The sequence below is a fragment of the Alosa pseudoharengus genome, unplaced genomic scaffold, assembly GCF_046254945.1.
Source record: "Alosa pseudoharengus isolate Yale_2024_CS ecotype anadromous, Long Island Sound unplaced genomic scaffold, YU_APseudo_1.1 YU_APseudo_1.1_scf_16, whole genome shotgun sequence".
Taxonomy (NCBI): domain Eukaryota; kingdom Metazoa; phylum Chordata; class Actinopteri; order Clupeiformes; family Clupeidae; genus Alosa; species Alosa pseudoharengus.
The window spans coordinates 35,720,109-35,747,702 of NW_027468630.1; the positions used below are offsets into that span (position 1 = coordinate 35,720,109).

General features: G+C 40.5%; 2 protein-coding genes across 8 annotated transcripts in view; both read right to left on the bottom strand.

The window, feature by feature from the left end:
• Nucleotides 1–13,612, bottom strand: part of sox6 (SRY-box transcription factor 6) — a 166,047-nt gene extending 152,435 nt beyond the window's left edge. For 6 of the 7 annotated variants that reach the window (XM_076287879.1, XM_076287876.1, XM_076287878.1 and 3 more), the window contains exons 1-2: nt 13,356–13,612; nt 10,502–10,610 (exon numbers count right to left, since the gene is read on the bottom strand). In XM_076287879.1, the coding sequence (XP_076143994.1) occupies nt 10,502–10,512 (11 nt within the window). In that variant the 5' untranslated portion in view covers nt 10,513–10,610; nt 13,356–13,612. Of the gene's footprint in view, nt 1–10,501; nt 10,611–12,314; nt 13,142–13,355 lie in introns of those variants that run through there. The other variant, XM_076287874.1, reaches the window with a different exon arrangement.
• Nucleotides 13,613–25,562: 11,950 nt separating this feature from the next.
• plekha7b (pleckstrin homology domain containing, family A member 7b) overlaps nt 25,563–27,594 on the bottom strand; it is a 58,421-nt gene continuing 56,389 nt past the window's right edge. The window contains exon 25 of the mRNA XM_076287881.1: nt 25,563–26,503. Coding sequence (XP_076143996.1) covers nt 26,481–26,503 — 23 coding nt within the window. The 3' untranslated portion in view covers nt 25,563–26,480. The remainder of the gene's footprint in view (nt 26,504–27,594) is intronic.

The following is a 27,594-nucleotide window of genomic DNA, read 5'->3' on the forward strand; positions in this document are numbered from 1 at the left end:
ATAATCAAAGGCAGACATATGAGACCTAAACACTCCTAAATCTGATCCTCCGCCTCAAGAGAGCACGGCCCAACAAGGACAAGTTACCCAGGCCGGCCTAAAGCTGGCAAAACCTGGGAAGCCGCATAGCACTACAGGCTGCTATCTTGCAAACACATTTTCTGCCCAATAGCCAGAGCAAAAAAGAGAAAGTGGGGACCTGATGAAATCTGCTGTGAAGATGATATCATGGCGTGTGGTTACACGGCAGTCTGGCTAAGTCGGCCTACTGCCGCCACTGGAAATCCTGCAGACGCTTTTTAGCCCCCCCTCCTTGCCACACTCACATCTGAATATTCACCCCCCACCCCCCCTCCCATCCCTCTCCTTTTTTTTTCCACCCCCCCCCCATCCCACCCCTCTTCCTCCTCCTCATCGACCAAACTGTCTCAATCAGAGTCACTTCCCACTTTTAATCACTGCGACGTGATTACCTCCTAACAAACGCGTTGAGCGCGCTGCTCTCTTTCACCGAGCCCCCGTGTCACTCAGCTAAAGCTCGCTAGTCGCTATGAAATATCGCATTAAGGGGGAGCTGCCAGGACTCGGAAGGGAAAAGTGCCGCAGACACACTCGAATGACACAGATACCGCTGGCACGCCCGCTGGCACTAATTGAAATTATTACAGGCACTAACATGTGGTACCATGTTTCCTGCAAACTGCAGCCGGCGGAGGCCAAGGCGAAGGCAATGGCTACGGTGGCAGCAGCCACAGGGTTTAGCTGAGCCTCAACTGGTCTCTCTCTCTCTCCTGCGCGCTCTCTCTGATGTCGGGTAATTGTTTAAACCTGAGTGGAAATGGCAGCACGCCTCTCAGTTTCAAGCCAAAAAGCCAGCACTCCATACAACCGCTCCTCTCCTCCTCTCTTTTTCTTTCTCTCTCCCTCTCACTTTCCCTGTCTCTCTGTCTCTCTTTCTCTCTGCCTTGCCCTTTCTAATTCCGTCCAACAGCGACTTCAAGGAAAGCCTCACTGATTCCATGTTCATCTTGGAAGCACCCGCGTTGGGGATGATGGCGGACCACAAGTTGATAATGATGACGTTTTAATTAGAAGCCTCTCTCCGGCCTGGACGCTGTCCCGCACTCCTCCACCCTGCAGATGGCCAGCCAATAAATTTAGCCTTGCCGGGCGGGAGGAGGACCGTCCCGACCGCCCCAGCCGCCTCCCGGCTCCACCCCTGACCAAAGACACAAAGCGTTCCTCCACAGTGACAGCCCGCAGCACCAGGGCCTGGGGTGTGTGTGTGTGTGTGTGTGTGTGTGTGTGTGTGCTTGTGCATGTGCGTGTGCCTGTGTGTGTGCTATGGTGGCAGGCCCATGGTGGACCTCCCATTTCACACACAGTCTCCAATGTGTGCAGAGACGCTTTGTCTCTGTCTTCCTGACACACACACAGACACACACACACACACACACACACACACACACACACACACACACACACCAGGTTCACATATGCGGCCATGCACACGCAACATATTCAAACAGACAAAAAACGTCTTGATTCTCAGCTTCGCTGTCACACTTGTGGGACCACTGAAGACCAGGTGAAGCTTTCCTCTCGCTGACCTGCGCTGCACTACAGTTGGATCGCACTGAGAGGGACCAGCGAAATAATGTCATCGGCAAAATGGCTTCCGACCAGCACAAATGACGGGTTTCCCATGAAAGAGGCAAGCGGAGCGGCGCGGGCAGGTTCCACGGGTAGAAAATCAGAGGTCTGCCGCTTGGCTCGTTCATAGAGAGACCTGTCATTTACATGCTGCTGCTCACGGCCTCTTGTTTTACTCTGTGTCATAGTTTCAGTTTCCCTTCGAGCTTGCTAAGAATATGGGCCTGTTTTACGCTCTGCTCTGACTGAGAGAGAGAGAGAGAGAGAGAGAAAAAACGAGAAAGAGGGAGAGAGAGAATGAGTGAGAGACAAAAAGACAGAGGGAGAGATAGAGGGAGAGAGAGAGAGAGAGAGAGAGAGAGAGAGAGAGCGGGTTCTTTTTTGGGTGTTCATTGCTCAGTGGAAAAGCGTTGGTGAGCCTGTTCCCGTGCCAGAGTACTCCCTCCCTCTCCGCTCCCTTCCTACCAGTTTATATGTTACTGTACACTTAGAGCTTGGCTCAGCGTGTGTGTGTGTGTGTGTGTGTGTGTGTGTGTGTGTGTAGACATGTGCATGTGTTGTGCGTGGGTGTTGAGCGCGTGCCAGTGTGGGTATCCTTTACGATTGCCAGAGAAGTTGATGGGTAATGCATGGGAGGCAAAACCACAAGATTTCTCCATCGTTTCAGCACTTTTTTATCTAACTGACAGGGAGAAGAAAAAAAAGATTATCAAAGTGGATTCTTTTTACAGTTCCACTACAAAAGCTCCAGCCACTATGGTTTTCAACAATAAAGCAACAATCTAAAGGTAGAAGGGAGGTGGTTTCACCAAAAACTAAACAGATCCTGTGGTCACTGGGTTCACTAGCTGAAGAGCGTTCTTTGTGTAGTGCAGACTCTATTTTTGTGGTCTGCTACATAGAGGTCTGTTCATTACCATGAGCTGTGACAATTTGAAATGTAAATATCTTCCAAAAAGCCTTTTGTTTCCAAAAAATTTTTTTTGTTCAGAGTTGATGACGAATCAGCGGATGAGTTATAATTTAATTTCAATTTCTTTTCCACTTCATTCAATGTGAAATGTTATATTTTTCGGACATGACGTTTATACTAGAGTGCAGTTAATATGTGCCGGCAAAATGAAACGATGGGCCAGTGGAGGGAGAAAATGGTGGCACATTGTCATGTGGAACACATTTTACTTGTACTTATTTATATACTGACACAGCTTCTCTAGAATACCTCAGTCCTGTCAGCAGTTCTGGTGTGTGTGTGTGAGTGAGTGAGTGTGTGTGTGTGTGTGTGTGTGTGTGTGTGTGTGTGTGTGTGTGTGTGTGTGTTCATGTCTCAACACATACAAATGCACACACACACAGCTTGATAAGCAGACACCAGTGCGTACTGTATGTACATAGTCCATTCACACATTAACACAAGTAACTTAAGTAGCAAGCACTGCTTTGAAATGATACCACCAACATCATGGTCTCAAAGTCTTTCGCCACTTACAGCTAAGACGATTTGCTTTTAGCCATTATAGCATGATCAGACACAAACACACACACACTTTCACTCGTTCACTCACTCTCTTTTTTGGCTCTCTGCACTATGAGTTGCCACAATTCTCATCAAAGCCTGTTCATGGACATCTCCAAACAGGGTCAAGTAAGCCCTGTCTCACACACACTCAAACAGACATACATGGATTTTTTCCATCTATTTGTGAGTTTTAGATTGTCAATCAGGTATTTTGAGTCTTAAAATGTTGGTATTTTCATAACATTCTCATTCCCCGCACTGAAGAGATGGGGGGAGAGAGAATGAGGAAAGGAGAGGGAGAAAGAGAAAGAGAAAGATATAAAGAAAATAGAGAGCTAGCTTGTGGTTGCATCTGCTGAAGCCATTTTCTCATGACGCATGCTGAAGGCAAAGTACCCTGTAAAACTCCAAGTCGGTGTAAATAATCATGAAACCAGGAAACAAAAGAGCAGGTTTTGGAGGGGAAGAAATATTTCAGCTTAACTACTGTCAGACCTACAGAACAGCCACAGCATTTTTCCCCACCCCTTTTCTACCTCCCTCCCTCCCTCCCTCGCTCTCACTCTCTCCCTCTAGTCTTTTGTCACATTAATTTGTTTTTGGCCTAATGCATCATGAGTTTCCAGACGAAAACTGTGGGTAATCTGATTTTGGCATAATTTCGGCCTTACTTTTCCATATAATTTCCCAGACTGCTTCAGATATCCCCTTGCTTCTTCCATATGGGAGCAGTTGGAGGGAGCAGCGTTGTGGCTGCCGCTACCAGTCACTTCACGTTTAATTGTACTCCAGGAAGGCCCTCCGCGCAGAGCTTCTCTTGATGACTGAGGTGTCGGCAATCCCAACACAGAGTAATATTTATAACATGCTTAAAGGAATGCACCAACTTTTTGGAATATTACTAGTTTATTTGCCATCTACCCCAGATTTACATAAGAGGATACATATCCTTCTCTATTAGCCTAGCTTAATTGCAGAGCATAATTTATAGGAAGTGGGTTATAGCTATAGGCTAGCTATAGGCTAACTGGTGTAAGCCACTTCTAGTGAAATATGCTAAACTAGGCTCACGGTTATTATGCTCACAGAAAAGAGAAAAGTATTTATCTTCTTATCTACACGAGGTGTAGATGGTAAAAAAAACATTCTTCCATAAAGTTGTCACATTCCTTAAAAGGAGAAATCCAGTGATTTTTCACATAGATCTCAGTTTCTCACAGTCACCGAGTACTAAACTAAAATAATTGTTTTTACCTAGCCCGAGTTGCTACTGTAGTTGCTAGTCACTATTTATTATAGCCACTTATTTATAATTTAGGGTAAAATACTTGAATACATTATATTTTATCGGTCTGAATATATGATGAATGAGGACACTATATCTTATAATCTTATTTTCTCCTTTCTTGTTCAAATGATTTTTGTCTTATTTTGCCATGAGTTCACAGAGATTAAGAGTAAACCCCAGTGGATGAAGACTAAATTATTCAATACAGTGCACAATACCGTAAATAAATACTGAAACAGTGCTCTGAAGTGAAAGCTGCTAAACTGAAATATTTACAATGAGTAAAGAACGGTAGTCACTATCATAGAGCATTATGGACCACAGCTCCACCAGGGACCTCCTGCCCAGTAAATCACATCACATCAGATCAATTAGCGACCTTAAGTCCCTTCAAGGCACAATAAAGTTTGTGATCTGTCTTCTGGTGACAGCTTTGCAATGAATGAGGATCACTGCGAACGCTGCAAATGGTGGACCACTTGTGACACCCACATAAACAAGTCATCTTACAAGCTTACACACACAGACACACACACACTTTACACTCATCTCGATCTCGCTCAAGCTTTCACACAGATAGAACCCACCCACCCACACACACACACACACAGACACACTCACTAATGCTGACAAGATGTGTCAGCTAAATGGCTCCCAGCATTGCTTATGTCGGCGTGGAGAGGCCATTCACAAATTGGCCCTCACAGATACAAAACATATTTTACATCTCATTTCAGATTGAGCTGGCAGATACCAGGCAAGCTGTCGGCCTCCGCTAACTGGCTAATATCTAATCTCTGTGCATCAGCAGCGAACTGGGAGTCTCAGAAGTGGGCCTGGCCACAAGAACGCTACACCGCAGCACTATGCAAGACACACGCGCACAGGCACGCACGCTTGCACAGACACACGCACCCACACACACACACTGACCTGGGGAGAGTAACAACCTTTTTTGCCTCCAAGGTGTTAAGATTATCAACGCACTCACTGGTGAGGTCAGGTGCAACATATTAGACTGACCAGGGCAGACTGTTAAGTAATTCTCGCATGGATAATACAGAATGCTGGGTCCTGCATCAAAGCCTTCCTGCGAAACAATACGTCAAAGGCAGAAAAGACTGAGCAGTTGCCTTTAAGGCACAAAATTTGATGACTAAAAATGTCCCCAGCTGTGGCGCAACTGGCTGGGGCACCAACACAGTATGCCGGCGACCCGGGTTCGATTCCCGCCCCGTGGTCCTTTCCGGATCCCACCCCTGCTCTCTCTCCCATTCGCTTCCTGTCACTCTCCACTGTCCTATCATTAAAGGCATAAAAAAAAAAGTCTTGGATGACTAAATGTGATTCCACAAATTTTTTTTAAATATTATAGCTGTAAGTTAAGAATTAAACAGTTCAATCAATTACTCTGCAAAAATTCATCATATTTGCATATTGAACCTGCAGGCATATTTTCAACAATAAGCCTGTTTTTAAAGAACATAGACTGCATGGGTGATTCTCCTCTGACTATGAAAGTCTATTGATTGAAATTAATGCTGTTAGCTTTTCCTGTGATATTTTTCAGAGGCTGCAAAGTCCTTGGCATCACACCGCCCAGAGGGGAGGAAAATCCAACACAATGGGAGGATCACAAGGAGCGACGGCTTTGTGCATGAGCCTCATTGAGCCGCCAGCTACAGTAATCTCTCACCCCAAGACAGATCTGAAGAGTTCCAAGAATTCAGGATGGATAAAGCGCTAAAAAAAATACGCACCAACAGCTCCAATGGGAAACCAAAAGGGACCACTGCTCACCAGTATTGTGGCCAAGGTCACACAGCGCTTAAAATGAGATGAGGAAGAATTTACATTATGGAGTGAGGGGTGAGTTAGCGATGAATGCGACAGAAAAGAATGTCATAACAGCTAATAATACACAGTATACAAATACTGCAAAAGCACCACCATCACTCATTCATATAACGATAGGGAGGGAGGAGGGGGAGAGGGGAAAAAGGCCTGAATGGCGGCCAAATCGTGTTTTCTGAAACAGGCCGGAGAGAGAGGAAGGGCCACAACAAGAGGTTAGGGGAAAAAAAGAAAACTAACTTTGTCTTGAAATGGTTTTGGCTCGAGGACAACCGTTCCGCAAAAGAGCATGGACTGGCATAAACATTTGTACAAAATTATAAGTGTATTTGGAGAAGCATGCAGGAGTCAACCGCCCGCACACGGCTACACGATCCTGACAAGCCTTCGCCTCAGCACACACACACACACACGCTCACACACACAGGCTCAAAACCACTGTTTTAATTACTGCCAGGCTGCACAGTGGGCCTCTTTGATATGGAAATAGGCTCGCAATCTTCATATGCACTGCAGAAATCTGCCTCTGATTCATAAAAAACAATGAGCAACACTGGCGCCTCATACCTGATTGTTCTAATTACAGATGCCCCCATAGTAATAAGCCTTCTGTGTCAAAAACACACAGCCCAGACCCCTCCAATTAATTCTACATATTTATGTGATCTTTAGAAGACAGAATGGAGGGCTAGTTACAGTCATACCACTAAAAACACTACTGGAAATGTGCAGCTACATATAATCATGCACTGCCTTCCTGTGAATAATTACTTTTCTAGGTTAGGCCGTATTAGAACTCGAAATGACACAAATACCGAGGCTTACATTTTCAGGGTACTGATCCCTACGTTCATCAGATTGCCGATGTTTGTATAGACAAGTTGGTGAATCGTATTTATTTGTGCTCCAACTGACAAAAAAAGATTTACATGTCATAATTATTGACAGCATTTGTGACAAGTCGTGTACATGCTTTGTCATTTAATGACAGCATGTGACTATCACACAAACTCATTTTAATGCTCTCCGTTGCTGCTGTTCAGAGGCCTCTCTGGCATGAGGAGCGGGCAAGTGGTGTGTGTGTGTGTGTGTGTGTGTGTGTGTGATGAGCACAGCCGCGCTGCACCGCACTGAGCGTGAGCGCGAGGCTCTCTTTCAGCACATCCTTCTGCTCCAGTGGAGCACAGGTGCAGATGGCTCCACCGCTCCGTCAGAGATGCACTCTTCATTTACAAAGAGACTACAGGAATCAAAGACAGCACGCTCAATTTTCTATTCTTGGACAAGGAGAAATCTGGACCCAAGGTTAACGGCAAAGGGGGAGAGAGGTATTGAGGGAGAGTGCGAGAAAGAGAGAGAGAAAGAGAGAGAGAGGGGAAAAACAATGAAAGCCCTTAAAAAGAAGCAATCCATTTGAGCTGGGACTGCGGTTCAGACACATGCCAAACTGTATTGCTATGCTACAAGTCCTCATGTGCTGTAGATTCAGCCTCTTTTTTTTTCTCTAAGGCAAGACTGCAATTTGGGCGTGTTGTTGAGCCACAGATAAGTATAGGCTAGCTAATTTGTACTTATGGTGTGGAAAGAAATACTTAAGACTAATGTTAAAGGTCCACACACAAGACCATAAAGCTATTTATTCATTTATCTATTATATTATTGCCATGTTTTCCCAGGCAATAACTTTGATCACACCTTCAACAAAGACACTCCATCACCTTATCAGACAATCGCAATTGAAATGTGTTTCTACTGGACTACTCAATGATTATATCCATTACTAATGTTACTTGAGCAAATAACACAATCAACTGGCTTCAAATCACATGCTTACAAAGATTCTGCACCAACAGGCAGGCCATTTGCAAATCAGGTGGCAAATGGATATCATCGATGCTGCAGTAATTTCTCCAGATATGGCTAACACAAATGCCACAACTGTGTATTCCTTTATACTGTAGTACTTCCTCTGAAGTTGCAGTGCTAGAACAAAGCTACGTTTAATTAGCGACTGCCTGATGTGCAATGGCAATAGATTTTTTTTTATCAGACTGAGCCTTGCTCTCTGAATAATGCAAGGGGAAGAATCTTGAAGAAAAAAATCACCACAAAAGAGAAAGCTCCTCTAATAAGCATGTTGCCATCGGTTTTGATCATTGTTGAGATATTCCACAGCAAATTAGCTAACACTTATAAAGACAGATGTCACAACATGTGCTGCCACATTTATTAGCCCCGTTCAATTCCTCCCCCTCGGCTGCCAGGCTCCTTACCTTTAGCAGACCTGCTGTTGTTTACCCCTCTCATGTTGTTTATCATTAGTGCCTCGCTGCCATCCCAGTTAGCCTCCCTCAAAAGCACAGGCAGGCAGGCAGGCACACATGCAGGCACGCTGAGGCCGTACCTGGGCAACGTCTGCAGTCACTGCTACTAGCCACTACTTGGCCTTTTCCAAAACACACACACAGAGACCCCCCCCCCCCCACACACACACACACACACACACACACACACAAACAGAGACAAACACACTGTACATCCCTGGAGTGCAGTGCTCACTCAAGCGTGGTGAAATCGCTCACACCCCTCCATGTTCGAGAGACAATGTGGATCAAATCCCAATATCATATCCTAATCGGATGTGACTGGCCAGTGAAAAGCTATGGGTGTCACCTTTTCACTTAGTTTTCACAAGAGTCGGTGTGTATAATGATTTGGAAACGAGAGATTCAGTTATTTCAAATTACAATACAACATCAAGTTAAAAACATTTAGTAGAAAAGGCTATAAAAGAGACAAAATGACCACTGCCTCTTCTGTAGCCAAAAGAAAAGACTGATCCAAGATCAGTCTTTTTCGTGCTTTCAACATTTCTACTGCTACATGTTATGCCAGTCATAATATAATTCTGATGCTAGGAATTCAGTTTGGTAAAGATATTATCCATGGATAACGCAGTTATAAGGATATTTGAGCAATAAAACTACCTAAAAATTTCCGCTCAATTCCTCTCTGAGATCCAGGCAAGTGACAGAAAGATAAAACATGTTGTCTAACTACTTTCTTCTCTGTGTTTCAACAGAGACTTGGATAAGTATATGCAAATGCCTTGTCATTTCCTAGGTACCTTGAGACTACTAATAACATTTTCTTAGTTGTACACTCCTCTATTCAAGAATGATGACAGCACTGAAAGTACATCAGAGTAGTCTGCACACCAATGACTAAAAACAGGCAAAACTCTTATTTTTAAATTAGTCAACCACCTTAAACTAAAACAAAATTCATCATCACTTTCTTTCACAGAACAAATCAATTTAATAAATTTTATAGAAAAAGGGCAAATTAATGTAAAATGACAGTGGATGTTCACAACTGAAATACTTCATAAGCGGGCCAGGCCATAGACCATACAGATCTAAATGCAGGAAAATTCAGTATTCAGTCTTCATCTACTGATTGAATTTTTGACTGCTAATGCATTTTGCAGATGCCAACCAGGAAAGACTTGTCCCAAAGGAGGACATCTACATTCACTTAGGACACGTGCACATCACTCTAATATCAGCTCGGCCAGTCAACCTTATGATGCTGCTTGACATTTATGGCATGCAAAATACAAACCACCTTAAGACATACATATATTTTAAAATCCCTTCTAAACTTTAACAATTCCCCCAGGAAGAGTAAAACACCTCAGGTGTGACTTTTTGCTCTCCTCAATTCAGTAATTCAGCATATCACCACAGCAAAGTCTGCCAACAGCCTTGGTCACACACTACCAAGGGAGCTGATTATTTCCCATTATATATTTTTGAAAGGATTAAAGGCCATGATTTTCTCTACGATCAGAATGCCAACAGAGGAGAAAATAAGCTCTCTAAAATGATCTGATGCAGTACCTTTGTGATTGTGTTGCAGTGACAGAAGAGATCTGTGACTTCAGCAGCACCAAATTCACCACACTGGTCAACTTTTTTCCATAGCCTGTAACTGTTGTTAAATAAATGTACTGCTGAAGCCCTTGGACCTCTCTTAAGTCAACCATCAAGCAACAACTCAGACGTGCGCATCGTGGCGCTTCAAGTTTACGGGGTCTATTTAGGCAAGCTAGACATCGTAAAAGAAAAACTCCGCATCACACGTTTTCTGCATGTAAAAGCTCTGTTCCCAATCTCTGAACTTACTGGCACCACATGCGTCAGCGCGTCGATATCTCTCCGCCGGACCAGCAAGGAAATGCACTGCACTCGCGTAAAACCACAAGTTCCTCCCCAAATCCACGTGCAGATAGCCCTGCAAAACAGACACGGGAGGGGTACATGTAAGATCGGAGTTAATTCGGGGGGAAAACTCAGTTCCTTGAAAATATGCCTGCAAGTCGATGAACATCCAGTACATTCTTACAAAAATGCTAAAAACAGGAAAAAAAAACAGAAAAATAAAATAATAGAATACGCAGACAAAGAGAAGCAAGAAGCTTGATATGAAAATAAATAGCATAATTATTTTATGAATAAAAAAACAATCAAACAAATATTACAATCTAGGCTCAACTGGCAACACCACACGGGCAACATGGAAATCCATATCGTTGCTGTCCTTCAAGACAATTTCATATTTCATATAGACTAAGGCTCATATTTGCTTTGTTTGATTTTTGAAATGTCATGGCGCGTAGGAGCTATTCTTATATTAAAATAATAACAATAATTTGTATTGTATTATTGTTATTAATTAGAGAAGGCTGAAATAAACTGAGAAAAAGACGGGTAGGGTAAATTATCGCGTGTTTGGATTCACGGTCAATGAAGTTCAAAGGCTAGGTGAAACAATCACGTTGTGTCAATCAAAAAGTCCATTTTCTCAATACATTCGAGCAGTCAGAGGCAAACTGACCGGTGGTGAATGGAGTCTCTCCTATTGAGAGGCCAGACAGTGCAGCATATCCCTGTATAGCAATCAGGACAATGTGCTGAATTGGCAGTCTAATAATAAATGTGCCATTTAGACTTCCATTGGGCTCCAGTGCCACCTTACCTTATGAGGGAACTTCTACTCAGAGCTAACAGCAACTGTTCAAAACAAAATGCCATTACAGGATCAACTTCTCCCCAACAGTGGGACAAGCCGGGGGATTGTTTTTCAAACAGCCTCTCTCACTTAAGACAAGAATGTATTATTAGACACCGGGTTATTCTTACAGACTGACACAATTTCCAAGGGGGAAAAAACGAGAAAAGTTAAGCTGTGTTTAATTAAGGTGTCGGATTGCGCATATCCAAGAGAACAACAAAGCTTTTGTGCTTGTTTCAGCGGTAGAGGAAAAAGTGGAATACGCCATATATTTTTTTCCTTCTCGAGGGTGGTCACTGAAATGTATTTAGATTTAAAGCGATCTCATTTTTCCCCCAATTTTTTTTTCTACATTTGCGCAACAATCAGTCAGTTTGAAACAGCCTGTAGTCTCGGTTTCCGAATAGTTTAAGATGTCAATAAAGTCATGTAACATCGTACAAGGTTTGTACAAAATAATATGTTGGACACAACTCGACAATAAAGTGCATCGATTCCTACAACTCATAGACTCCTAAATTGGGGTTAAGCACCATCTATACAAACAACGATAAGTCTTCCATGAATAGACTAAAGTTTGATTGATTTTTAGGTTTGCCTTATTGATACCTGGACAGAGAATAAAATATATTATGTCTAAAGCATAATGAAATTGTGCTACACAAATATTATTGCAATGTGCTTTGGTCTTTGAATAAACACACATATTATAGTGCTATAATCAAAATGTGTGTATGATAAAATGACAGTTCATTAGGATTCTTTTCAAGAGACAATTAGGTTAACAAAAATAACACAAAAATATGCTATTGAGATTATTAGCACAATAGCTAAAATCGGATATGTATGACATGACGACAACATGACAATATCTTAGTTACAACCTATGAAGCTACTTGAGGTAAAGTAGAGAAGGTTACTTACAGCGCACAACGATTAGATATTTCGCAGGCTAAAGGCAGCCCGTTTGTCCAGGTTTGTGTATTGTCTTTGAACGGATCAGGCGGTGGATGGAGAGTTGATTATAATTTATGGCTTAAGCATTCTTCTAAGGTCAATTCGCCTGACTTCATGCGAAAGTTAAGTCAGTGAGATTTTTAAGCGCATGCAGGGACAATTAACTCTTGTAATTTGCATACGTCCAACAACAAACAGTTTGAAGTAAACAACGCAGGCACTTCCTACCTGCAGCGTATTAATTACTTCAAATGAAACTTTTAGTGCGTTAAACCTGGTCACTTCGGAACAGGAGCAGACAATATCGAAACACACCCGTTATTGTCAATGAATAGTACCGCTGTGTGGACAAAAGTGAAATTGCTTCCCACAGAGGGAAGTTCACCAAGCATCCGGATACAAACCTCGTCCCAATAAGCCCATATTTTGTGAGACTTTTGTCACTTGTATAAAATCTGATTACAAGAAGCAATTTCAACGGTGTTAAGATGTGTGCATCAACCGAACGGTCCGTTTGAGCTGTCGAGGCAATCGTCCGTAGCCCGCTGCGATTGCGCACAATAAAACAGGCTACACATAACAAATTATATGAAGACGAAGAGGGCGCACGGATGAAAAGTTTGTCTAACTTTTAAAACGGTCGTCCTGGATCGATACATAAGAAATAAGAGATATCCGACTCCTGATTGCAACCGTAGCCAGCATCGGCTCTCCACGCATGTAAGCCAGTGCCTGCCGTTAACATTGAGTAGCCTAGGTCTCGTAAGGAAAATACGATAGCCTTATTATACGTGCAAACGAAAATTAGAACGTAGATCGCTGCCCATAGATTACAGCAGTCTAGTTGAACAGTAGACTACCATGAAGAACGTAGCTATGTTTTAAAGGAATAAGTGAGGACGAGTAAGCAATATAGTTATAGGTGAAGAAAAATAAGCTGGAAAGCACTTAGAATTAACGTTAACACGGAATCACGAAACAACAGGTTCCAACAAAAAACAAGTTTACCTGAATATAGTCAGAGTACCAAAGACCACGAGAGTTTTCTCCGTATCCTGTTTTGGTGGACAAAATCTAGAAATAACGATTGTAATCTGCAGAGCAAAGAGAAGAAACTAAAGTCTACTGTTATTCCCCTGACCATAGAAAGGGAATCCCGTTCTTACTGCGAAGTTCAACTGTCAAAACTGCAAGGAGCTGTTGTTACTACCTATCGTAGTTGTTGTCTCCCCTCTCCCTTTCACAGAAACAAGAGAAGACGATGGTTAGTGCTGTCAATCTTGGCAATCAATGCGAGCGGCCATGTCGCAAGTATTCAAAGCATTTCCCGTCGTGCAACATCAGAAAGTGAGTGGCCAGGGCATTGATCTGAGGAAGGCAAAGAGGCAGGGCTCCCCCTCCCAGACAAGAGATGCAAGAGTGTGAGAGGGAGAGAGAGAGAGAGCAAGAGACTTTGCTTAGCCTACATATGGACAATGGTATCCTTTATGAAATAATATAGAATTTGAAGGTGAGCTCAATGCATTTTTTGCAGGCCTACAATATGAACCGTAGTCTATTAACCAAGTAGTTTAAATTATAAAACATCTACAACAGAGGTAATCGCAAAGGGGAATAACAATAACGATAGTCGCAAATGTAGCCTACATTTTTTAAATAATAGGGCCAACATATCTATTATTGGTAATTTCAAGAGAGGTACATAGAACTTTCTTAAATTAGCCTACATGTGTCTCAGTGGCTTCCTGTGTAGGTTTGAGCAAAAAAACTATTCAGTAGCCTAGGCTACTTTTTGAAGATTGAAGTCCACGCCAGATCCATCACAGAGATTGGTTTCATATTGAATTGTGTATTACACATACATTTGGCCAGGTAGAGGTGTTGCAGGTCTCCGACAATACTCTGTCAATTCAATCACCCAGCGTCTATTACAATGACTTGACCTAGGCTCTTTGCTGGCTACTACCCGATGCTGGTAGCTTGTGCGAATTGCACCATTTGAGGTTTGACAGTCAGTAACCGGATTATAATTGGGGAGACAAACATACCTTTGACCGCTGGGTTACTGTTATTAATGTAAACATTTGATCTCACTCGAATTGTATAGGATTGTCCAAATTGTCCACAATGCGAGTAGCTAGTATTATGAACATTAACTGATCGTTTGATAAGACTAGCTACACGTATGTCGCCAAACTGCGCAATATAGAAAACGTCCCGAGAAGTCATCCATGCAGCAGGAAACTTTGTTTTGTTCGTAGTCCAAAGCCCGGACAGGCGAGAGGGCATACACGTTACCATTGTACCTTACATGTGCACGTATTATGTGCACTGCCGACGTCAATGCAAACTGAATGGCATTTCAGTGCGATGCAACTCATTACAGGCTATGATTCTCCAGTAAACTGATGGAATTTGTTCAAACACAAAAACCTGTGACATGATAATCGATTAAAGAGACTGTAGCCTAGTCCATAGATTACAACCATTTACAGACTCATGTTCCTCTGTTACTTTGATTGTGAATAAGAGGCATTATTTACCTGTCATCATAAGATAACAGAACTCCGCTCTAAACTGTTTTGAGACACTAAATCCCCTACCTTTCGGAGAAACAGTCGGTGAAGAGTTCGGGAACAATTTCTTTTAATTAAACTAACATGTTTCCTGACATGTCAATCTGGTAGTTCGTAGGAAATTGTGCAGTAACATTTATAGGCAGCTGTTTTAATGGGTATCGATTATCACTTAACTTCCACGTATAAAGCCTTTTTTGTGGCGAGATGCTGACCTTCTACAATAAATATACATTATGGACGGAAAATTACTTTGCATCACACCTTTGTCCAAGTCCAGTAGACGTACACTAAAGGTCTGAATCCTATAGCAAATCATTTGGACTTGCAAATAATTACCTGCGTTTTCATTGAAAGATTTTACAACGCCTGTTCAATGTCAAAATTGCACCAGTTGTGAAAATTATTATTTGCACATACAGATATTTTCTATAGCGTACATGGTAGCCTAGGCTACTTTCAGTTAGTCTTCCAGTATTGCCAGTATTGCCAGACAGACGCTCCTCTGTGGATTGTCTTTTGGGCTCATTTTAAATAATCATATAGGCTACCTTTCAACATGTCCATAATGACAACGGGTATAGCCTCTTCTGGTTTAACATAGCGGCTGAATTTAACATAATGAACAGTGGAGACTAAATACCTACTTTGCCACTGCCAGTGAAATAAAACTTAGAAGTCCTCAGAAGTCAATTTCAGTATTGGAGAAACACATGCAAACAATTGATCGGCACAGCAGCCCATATGACAAGCCATGTTGCAAATAATATGAAAACAATAGTTTACTGATAATAGAGTGTTGTACTTACAATGACAGGGACAGATGCAGAAGGAAATGCTGTTTGTTCACTGAAGAGTCACATAGGGCTAAGGGGGAGGGAGAAATAGAGAGAGGGAGGCAGGGAGAGAGGGAGAGAGACTGGGGATGGAGGGAGGGGGGGGGGTTGAAGACATAGAAAGCATGCCAGAATAGATATCCTTTCACAACATCTCATCACATCTGTTCTTGCTCTTGTCTGTCTTTCATTTTCACATTCCCTTTGTTCCTGGGAAAGCCATATCCACACGTCACATCTTCATTTCTCGATTTTCATCTGTATCAATGTAAAGATAAATAATTCAAACAGAGCGTTGGATTCACGGCAATAAACCGTTTGCACTTAAAACTTTCTCCCTTCATGAGTGTATTTTAATATATTTGCGGTGACATCAAGATTTTTAAAGTACAGAAAAGTCATCAGGACAGTTTTCATTATGGTTTTCATGCCCTGTTTGATGTCCATTATAGTAAGCAATACATCTTTTTGCCAACAAATCTAGCAATAGATTACTTTTGTTTTCCCAAAAGTGAACTGAACTGATTTTTGTGTACAAATAAGCTACAACACAAGTTTATCCCCAGGTCAGTAATTTAAACTATCTACACCATTGGATGTTCTCTTGAATTTGCTTGAACGGAGACTCGTCGCAAGTAAGAAACTTAGGCTAACAAAATAAATGTTTCGGAACTCAATGTCTTCACTCAGTGGTAATTTATAATTTCTGTATGAAAATGACGTAGGCCAATAACGTCAATAAAAGTACATTTAATTTTAGACTAAATGTTATTTCAAAATAAAAAGTCGAACAAATATCACAGAAGTCGACACCAACTTTAAAGTTCTAGGTCATTTTCTCTTTCATGGTCAGGTAGACATCGAAGCGGATGAGTAGACTTTAGTGTGACTTAGACGCCACCCTTCGTTCAATTTGGGAACTTCACAAATCATCAGCTACATCTGTAAAGCCGTGTACCCGATTTAAGAGAACATCCATTTACATAGTCTCTGAACAATATACAAACTATACACAAAGATTCCCCAATTGGTAAGCTATAGGAAGCGTATTTTGTTCAGCACATTAATTAATTTAAAAGGTATCCCTTTATGGATGGTACAATGCAGTCTTGTCTTGTTTAAAAAATGAATTTAAACAAACAAAATAATACAAAATAAATATATATTTATTTATGTCTTCATATCCTATGCATTAATATATTTGCTGGTCATCCCAGAACAGAATTAGATTAAGCAATTCTAGTTCAGTATTGTTCTTATGAGGAAATTAAACAAATAGAATGTCTCTGGAAAAACAGCCGTTAATACATTGTGTTATTGTTATTTTTATTGATGGTTCTCATCAACTCTCCTCCTTGCATTGATGCAACTGCCTGTTCATATTCTTGTATGCTCTCTATGAGGACATTAAGATGTTGTAATCTGGAAAATGGACACATACACTATGTGCAGGTCATGCTGGTCTCATACTGTAGCAGCCAGCTTGTTAGGGAGGAAGCACTGAGCATCATATTAGCATATGATGAGATGCTTTGATGCAACTTGAAAATGCAAGTCTACTCTATTAATATTTTAAAGGCAACTGCACAAAAATCAACATTTTTGTTACATTAAATTAACATGTGTTCTCCTCCAATTCTGCATGTTTAATAAGAGAGCACTATTCTGTCAGACGAACTTCGCCAACTGCTATATGATTTGTTGTGATTACTTGAGAACTAGAAAACAACACTTCACAAAAATCTGTCTAGTGCTTGTGTGGCATGTACACTGAATGAAAAAAAAAACACCTGGAGACTGACATGAACATTTACATTGCAAAAAGCACGTAGCACATTCTAAATGCTCAAAACTCTGTCCTTATACTTACAAAACCTGCACTTTAGCCTCTAGTCAAATCTATTGATAGAAAAAGTACTGTGTGTGTGTGTCTCTCTCTCTCTCTCTCTCTCTATGTGTGTGATAACATTTTTGTAGTTATTCTAGAGATTCGGAATTTGGCATGGAATGTTGGCAATTTCAATCATTCAATTATTAATGTGTCCAAGTCACACAGCCCTCTTCAAGTTAAATCAGATGCCCACAGAGAATCTGCTGTGATAATTCTGACATAAAATGAAACAAACATGAAATAAATGGTTGAATGCACAAAAATGTTTTAATTGAGTGTGTCATTAGTGCACTGTTCTGAACAAAGGAACCATGGCTATCTGGATCCTTTTCAGGCCTTTCCGCGATTGCAGGAACTCATCAAGGATGAAAATGACAAACTGCCACTTATTATGTGGCAGGAAACAGAGGGAGGGATCATTTAAATGTCAGTGGTTGGGGAAAACCAAATCCATTATGACATTTTGTGTTGATTTCAAGACTTTATAAACATTTTAATTACAGATAATGGCTTTGAGGGAGGAACATGTGTATAGCATATTCAATCTTTGTGATGAGTAAAAATGACCACCACCAACAACTGCAGTGTTTTTAAACTTCAACTTTTAAAAATCCAAAACATTAGCACCAGTTTGCTAGTTTACAAAACATTAAACACTCACAGGCCACTTATGCTATTTGATGATGATTGGGAAAGCATCTTAGTTGGCCAGCGCTCTTTTTCTCCGGAAAGCATTTTTTGTTAGTATTGCTTGTATTATTATAAACTATGGTATAGATCCAAATGTCACAGATGTACAGAGATTGTGTTCTTTAAAATACATTTCTAATGCCTTTATCATGTACATATACTGTACATGTAGGTCACAAACTCCAAAGCATTCGAAAGCTCATCAGACTGTCTTCAATTTGGAAACAGTCTGGCGAAAGGGAAGTGCCAAGAATAGTGCCAAGGTAAAGGAATGTAACATGGGAATACAGACTTTAATGTATACCTAGCAAAGGGAACTGCTAAATCAACACTATAGGACTATGCTGTATGCAGAAAGACAAACACAAGCTTACACCTACTTACACACTTGAACCCAAGATTAATGACAGGCAGATATAGAAATTACTTGGCAAAGAAAGCACAAAAGGTCCTGCTCTCATATATAATGTCAGCAGTGTGTTCTTCAAAATGTCCATCATTGTGGATGGTTTTATTTGAATTTCATTTGAAGATTAACGAGCCTACGTTAACATGAAAATAAAATGGTTTTGTGATATCGAAAAGTACTCCAGAGTAAAGATACAGTAACTTATTTCAGGAAAGGGCTCAATTGGTTTTGAGGTAGCAAAAGAATTCAGATGTGGCTATTAAATGGAGCACAAATACAAATCACATTTTCCTGCAGAAAGGCAAAGAGCACCTGCTTTCAGTTGCTTCTGTGCAAAATTCATGAACTCTGGCCAAGAATCCTTGAAATTACAACTGACCATTTTCACTGTGATTGTACTAGGTAGCTGAAAATAATTGAAATGCATCTTCAAATTTCTACAGACTTGTACCCATTTGAAAAACTAAAATGCCTTCTCTATTCACCCATGACATCAGACATTTCTATTCACCATGACATCCACACAATAGCATGTAATGTGAAGTTTTATCATTTTGAAAGGTACCCATAGATATTGGTTCAACATTGACAAAATCACCACATTTAATTTTTAATGAACCTGAGGTTATGTAATTAACTCAAGTATAATTTGCATACTTGCAAATTATACTAATCCCAATTGGTTGAATATGTTCTCATTAGCTGCCCTAAATCTTCAATGTGCATCAAAGTTTTTCCACAATCTAACATTTCCTTTTAACATAACAAGGAACATCCCATTAGTTATGGTTAGATGAGGATTGTGTCTTAATTAGGTTGTGATGGAGATGCTTAATGATTCAACAATTCAATGTATTCCATGCATTTTGTAAATTATTAACCCATAAATGAATACCTAAGCAATCTATAAAAATGTCCCAGGGCTCTTGTCAAGGGTATGGTAATCATTAGGAGCCTTTGATCAACAAGCATATGGGTTTAAACGATCTGTTGACTCAGATTGTCTCTAAGGTGGAGGTCATTGTGCCTCAGAGCAACTTGCATTCTGATACTTTTAAGTAAAAATGTCTTAAGACCAAACTAATGTAACAAGACCAAAGGTAAGAAAGTTGACTAAAGCTAACAATTATTTTACAACTTTGACAGACCGTGTGATCAGATAACATGCAGGCCGATGATAATGATCAGATGACAGGCATTCATTATTTTTGTCCTCAAAATACTTGTAGGTTTTTATGAAGACTTTGAAAATACCAAGTGCTATGTATTGAAATCAGGACTGTGCTCTCAATTCAGAATTGTTGGACTTCTATACGTCTAGACTAAAAGCTCTAGATTGGGAAAGAGGGACCAAACTGCAGGGAGGCATACAGATGCATTAAGCCAGCTCACAGTCTCCATGATTAAGTCGGGGATTAGATAACATACTCCACTGACTGTGCAGGCTTTCAGTACAGTAGATGCAAGCCAAGTAGATGCAATACTCTGAGTCTACCTTCATAGATCTTTAGTTTGTTGTTGTTGTTGTTGTTTTGTGATCATTTTGTTTTACAGTTTACAGTTAGTTTACAGTGAACACATTTAAGACACAAACTACAGTATGGCATTCAATATACAGCTGATGAGAAACAAAACATTGTGGTTTCAAATAAATGAAGGTGTCTGTACCCCCGCCTCCTTCTTTTGATCGTAACATTGTAACTGTTGTCTGTTATTGTTGTCACCGTCTCTTCTTCTGATCGTAACATTGTAACTGCTGTCTGTTATTGTTGTCACGTCTCTTCTTTTCTCAAGGAGGTCTGGAATGGACAACGTCATCATGGATAGTTGTGACTTTGGCCTTGTTGAGGCATGCAGTTGTGCAGCCAAGAGAGGTGATATATTGATTGGCAGTTAGCTGTTATTGTTTTAAGAGCTGATTTGGGTGGAACCAACGCCTTAAAATGGCTTTTTTTTCACTGAAGTGACTGAAAGAGAGGCATAACTATGAATCATCATCAGGAAGGTAGAGGCAGAGGTTGGGTTGTATAGCAATACCAAGTAGTGATGATGTTACAGAAAATATATCATTCCAGAAGTGTCTGATTGGGAGGCACTCCCAAAACATGCATTCTTGTGCCAAGTGCTTAATCTGGGCACTTACTGTGGGGCTTAAGACTAATTTCATTTGAAAACATTTCAAAGGGGTAACATATGCCCGATGTATTAGCTTAAAGTGTATTTTGATGTGGAAGATGGCGGCACTTCTTAGGTTTTCCCATATATTTCCCATTATGGTTTTGGACCAAGTGTGAGGTTTTTTATATAACTGGCTGTGCTCATCAAGCCCATGGCCTGATCACATGATTCTGGCATTTTTGGCATCTTTTGTTTATTAATGGTCTTTTTATTACCTTTTTATTAACGGTTATATCATATATTGCCTTGGATTTCCTCTTTCCTTCAAACTTTTATGTTTCTGACATCAAAAAGTACCTTCGAATACCTTATTTTTGACCTTTGGACTCTTTGTGAATTTTGTGTTTTAGAAGTGATGCTAAATGTGATTGAGACCAAAAGAGCAAAACTGCTCCATCACTCTATTGTGAGATCTTGCTATGCATAACCAACTATTTACTACACTTTGCAAGTCTAAAAAGGCCGCAATGCAAAATGTTTGTCTATTGATATTCAGCGTTTTGCACCATCTGGTGCAGCCGTAGTTCTTCATTTTGATGATGTCAGTCAGCTAGTGGGCTCAGCTTACAGTTATATTCATTTGAATATAAAAAAACTGTCACCTTTAGACACTTGCCCACAAAAACTGTGAGCTCAAAGGAATTCAGACCTGCTCATATCACAGGAACGGAGGCACAAAACCTGCAATTAAAAAATGGGTCCTGCCAAGAGCAGCCTTCATTTGAGTGTGGAAATGTATGAAATGATGCCATAAAAGCAGTTAAAACAAACAAACAAAAACCTTGAACACTCCTGGGCTGCTGGCTTACACAAGCATTCTACATGCCTGAATAAACGACACAGCACCATACCGTGCTTGCACAGTTCATGGAAGCGTTTTATCAAGAGCTTTAGCAATCCGGCAAGGTTCTTCTAATTAAGGTACCTATTAATGATTCATTTGTGCAACATTTGCAAACACAGCAAGAAATTCAAGCGTGGTGTTTTGTTTTTATGCCTTGAGACAGTGTTTACCTTAATGCAATTCAAAAGGTGGTGCTTGGAGGCTTCCCAAGTTAAAAGAATTGTTGGTTCAAATAGCTGAGCCCCAAGACATTTGGTTCATTTATGTGTACAAAATGTCCGCCCTACTGTAGATATTGTAAACTCAAAGCATTTAAGGAGCTCAGGAGCATTTTATTGTTTCCTTGAACACAGCATATTTTATGTGTTCAAACTTAATTGTGTGCACCTCTTTCATTCTGGCTATTGATCTCGCTTTGTCTTCCAAACCCGTGAGCCACAGTGTCTGTCAACACATCCAAGTCTTCACTAGTGAAGACTAGATTAGTCATATAAAATATGCCAATCATCCACAAAAGAAACTCTTAAATGTTGAGCAAAATAACAGCAGAATCTTGCCCTGGAGCTGAGGGCCTGGTCGACTACGGTATTCTTCTGTGGTTAGGGAGAAATGATACACCAGAAGAACATTCAATGATGCTGAACAGACCACCTCAATTATTAACCTTCATCCTTATGAAAGTATGGATATTAAATCAATGAGGATAAAAGAGCATAACATAGCATTCATATTTAAAGAATCTTTTGTATTAGCTCTCTGTTGTTCCCAGCGGTGAAAGCACAACTGGAGCATGAAAATGCAGCCGGATCCCTGCGGTGAGGAGAGGAATTGAAGACTAGCTTGCCTGTCTGCCTGCCTCAGACCCGGGCTGGGGAATGAATGAGAAATATCATTATACTCACAAATGCTCACTGTTTCATCTCAATGCGGTTTGGCGTAGGAGCCAAGCACAATTGAATTGACTGTTCTTCTGTGACACTTTGAGGGTTTCCTCATTGTAATGCTTTTAACTGTGTTAAGCTTTGTGATGATGAACACCTGTTGGTTAGGGTTATAAATATGGACTCTTGGGATGTGCAATTGGAGTCTTGCATGGATGTGTCTACTCTTACTGCAACTGTCTCTCTTTGTCTAATCTCTACAATTTCACACTGAATTTTAATATGCCAATCCCTAAAGCAGACAAGGCCTTATTCACATGTGATAATGTAATATTGAAAAGAGCATGTATGACGTTTTTAACCTGATTTCTTTCCTGTTTGGCATCGGCTTTCCCACAGCTGTGAGGCAGCCTCGAGTCTCCCAACTCTGCCCTGTGTTTCTGATAAGTTGGAACAAAACTGCAGTGCACACACACACACACACACACACACACACACACACTCCTGATACCATACACAGCTGCATGCGTTCTGCATCAGGGGAGGTCTTAAGCACTCCTGCATGTTGAGTATGGCTGTCCTCCCTGTAGCGTTGTCCTCTGAGCAGGTAGCTTCCACGGCTCCCAGGCTGTTGTCATATTAGTCCACTTGAGGGAACACGAACAGGACAAGAGATCACATTCGACGTTTCCACTTAATTACTTCAGACACTTCTAAGCATTTAGCAAAAAGCCACCAGTCATGGCTCCATTATGTGGTGAAAATGCAACTTTGTGCAGATCTTGACGTTTATGCCATATTCCCTTCCACTGTCACCATGTCAGGGAAGTCATATATCTTTATGCTGTTTGTTTTATTTCAGACTCAAGAAATTATTCTGTTTTAAAGTGTATGTCGTAATTACCTAAAGGACAAAAATGACCAAAATAATTCTTACAGCATCTTTGTGCTTGCTTTATACTCAAGACCATGTTCATAGACATTTTTTCCTCTTTATAGTATTGGAATTTTAGAATATCGGATGCCTCTGATATCTTGTGCTATTAGCTGAATTGATAACCAGACATACGCAAAGAGACATTGACATGAATGCCATGAACTACAGGTTTTCAATTAATCATCAACATTTCTAAGAGTGTGATTATGTTACGTTCACAAAAGTCTTACTGGAGAACCATTTTTGGAGAAATGCAGAGCAGAGTGATGTGTGAGGGATTCATTGCATTTAACAGAGCAGGATGGCATTAGCATAATTGGTCTTTTTTATTCTCTTTGAAGTCTAGAAAGTAGAATAACAAATGTATATGAACTCGGAGCCAAACGTCAATAAATGGAAATGCCATAATTCTCTATGGATGGTCCTGAGTGGATTTCTGCAGGAGGAGGAAAAATACTCCATTTACTGCAAAATAAGCAGAACAGCGGATGTGATCTGACTGATGCCCACCAGGCTTGGCCATTTGATGCACATGAACACACACACACACACACAGAAAGTAAACACACATACACACACTCACATATAGTAAACACACACATATACACACTCATAAGTAAGTGTGCTCTGTGTCATATTTGTCAGATGTATACACACACACACACACACACACACACACACACACACAAACCCTCCTTCCACCTCTCACTCTGATGAGGAGAGTTGTGGCAGCTCCTACTGTGGAACCATGGGAGGCGCATCACTCTCTCACAGGTGCTTTCAAAGCCAGGCATGTTGCAAGGGGAGAGGGAGTAATTATCTGCCAATTAAAGATAAAGATCTCACAAAAGAGCACAGCAACGCAACCGCTAGCTCGTCCAACAGAAGAGCAGAGAGCCTCTAATTCATTCTTTCATTTTTTGTTTTAACCTCCTCTAAAATGTCTTTAGATATTAATGTCAGAGAAACACATTGCATTTTAAAAAACAACAACACATTAACAGGCTACAAAGTGGAGTGTGTCAAAACATCAGGTTGCATTGTTTTGGTTTTAAAAATTGAATGTGTGGTTGACTTCACAGCTGTTCGTAACAATTACAAAGCAGGTCAAATCGATGATATTATACAATCTATTCTGCACCATAGCTATGCCAACATACCATCACCACCAACTCTCCTCACCGTGGAAAGTACAGAAGCATTGAATTTAAAATGCCCTTTTAAAATGAGAACCTTTGAACTGAAGAAACATTTCAAGATTTCTTCCACTTCACTACGTATTTCTTTTTGTTCTGAAACTTCACCTCTTAGTCTGAGTTTGGAAGTTCACCTCTGTTAGTCAGCTCCCTTTTCAAATACTAGAATAAAATGTAATGCAATCAATAAAAATGTTCAAAGAGAATCCTTGGAACTGTGATGAGAATGCGTTTTGTACTCTCCCTTTGTACCTGGTTAGCATGGAGCAAAGGTTACAGTTCGGCAAATCAAAATTCTTTTAATAATTTTTCTTCTTTTCCTTCTTTTTAGTTCCTGCTGTTACAAAAGAAAGAAAAAATATTAAAAGAACTAGAGCTGCCATATTTTCACTACCTTGATTATATATCCCATTTAAAGTACTGTGTTAAAGAGAGTATTGTACAGCAAAGAAATAAAGAAAATAAAGTTTTCAAACTTTATTATTATTATTCCTTTTACACAACCTGTGCAGTATTATATCCCATGTCTCTCAGTCAGCTGGTTAATGCAATTACCTTGAGCTTCTGTGTAAGGTCTGAACTTGGGAAAAATTGGTCAATGCCATTATTATAACCTTTTGTAACACAGGGACAACATCAAACACTGCAACACTTTCAACAAAGAATCCAACATGAAAGAGAAGGTGACACAAAGTCATCAGTCTTACATGTATTCACGCAGGCACACACACACACACACACACACACACACACTTTCATACCAGTCAGTTCTAAAACTGAAAAGTTTATTTCATGTCTGCCAAATTGCCAAAACACATAGGGCCATTTCTGTTCACTGTGAAGGGTAACACAATCATTGCCACATTTATGAGTTGTCTTTTAAGCTAAATTATTCATTTCTTTGAATGACAAGATCATCCAGGCAAGTAACTTGTTAATGTATTTTAATATTTACATGTTTCTTAAAAAAATGTCTGCCCCTTCCACAGTTTTTTTTCCTCTTTTTTTCAGAAAATATTGTTAAAGGTTATAGTTTCCAAGATGTTGTAGGCAAAAATAAAAATACTTTTGGCAAGCTAAGAGGAAACTGGCAGTGCTAGATACACAAAAATAATATTTCAAGTGATTTGGTGTAAGAATATCATCTGAGTTGATAAAAAATACAATCAACATTTGACACAATTATTACTGTACCGCATGTCATTTCTTCAAATCTCCCAGATGCATAATACTTTTACATTTGCTCTACACTCTATTGCATCTTTCCTTCTGAAACTCAGATTTCACTGCAACACAGAACATGTCTTTTCTCTCTCTGAGAAATAAAATAGATCAGCTCAGTATCAGTTTCTCACTATGATACAGTAGAGTGTTAAAAGTGCAATAACATGTATAAAATGTATTTTTCTTTTTCCTATTGTACGATTACCATTGTTAGACATTTCCCAAGTTAATATATGCACAGCAGTCTCCACAGCAATGACTTCTGTTTGCTATACAAAATAATAACTTCATGGTCTATGACAAAATAATGCATCATTAAATGAGTTATGCTGCATTTAGCCATGTCTGCCCTTCCCCGTGTGCACTAGTGTTCGTCTACTGGGGGGTGAATGGAGATGGGGAAGCCAAGCTACGCCGATTACACAGTCTGTCTGTCCACAGCAGTCCAGGAGGGGAGCTGTCAGCACCACATCAGTGTCCAAATACAGCTTTGGCTGTGGGAGAAACAAAAAATGTTGCAAGTTAGATACATGGAACTGTCACAACAAGTGTGACAACACGAGACATTTAGTCAGTTTATAACTCAACATGATTTGTCCACAGCCACTCACTGACAGATTTCTGTACACCAGGGATTAGAAACGGTTCAAATAACAAAAACGTTAACCGGAACGGAACCAACATTTTTTGATTAACGGATCCGAAACGTAACATTGTCTACCCTACTGTGAGTTAGTAAGATGGTTTTCCTATCCAACACTATCTGACCACCTTTTAAAAAAATGTAACTTAAATTACTGAAACATTGTGTGAAATAACATACCAGAGAAATGCCAGAAAATATCTAGGTCTAGTTTCATGCAGTTGGTAGCAACATGTATAGGTTAGGTTTACAGGGTTTAAAGCAAGGAACATTTCTGTGCCTGAAGTTATCATACATTTCTGAAGATCTCATAATAACTTTCAAATCTCGGCCCACGCCTGAACTCAGGCACAGTGCATTTAAAAGTTAACCTTGATATCTAATGCACTTTGACTTAAGCTGTAAGGCTATTGTGCAGAAAAAGCTCAGGTTATTGTGCCACCTGCCATACTGTAAATCAATAATTGTCACTTTAAAAGGAATGTTATTAGCCACTCTTCTATAATGCTCTAAGCAGTTACCATTAAAGAGAGGCCTTGGAACACTGGAACGGGATCGTACAAAGAGTTTTGCTCAGAATGAAATGAAATGAAAATCATTGTTTTTACTCCCTGCTATCCACATCTCTCAGTGACAGGTATTAACTTTTGTATATCAAAAGTAACCAATCTGTGCAAACAAGTTCAGAAGAATAGTGAGGACGAGGGAGCGCTCCCTTGCTCCCTCGCTCCCTCGCTACCTTGCTCCCTTGCTCCATCGCTACCTTGCTCCCTTGCTCCCTCGCTCTCTTGCTTCCTTGCTCCCTCGCTCTCTTGCTTCCTCGTTACCTTGCTCCCTTGCTCCCTCGCTCTCTTGCTTCCTCGTTACCTTGCTCCCTCGCTCCCTCGCTCATATCTAAAACCTGGTGCTTTTTGTTTGAATGTGTTTAGGCATGAAGAATGA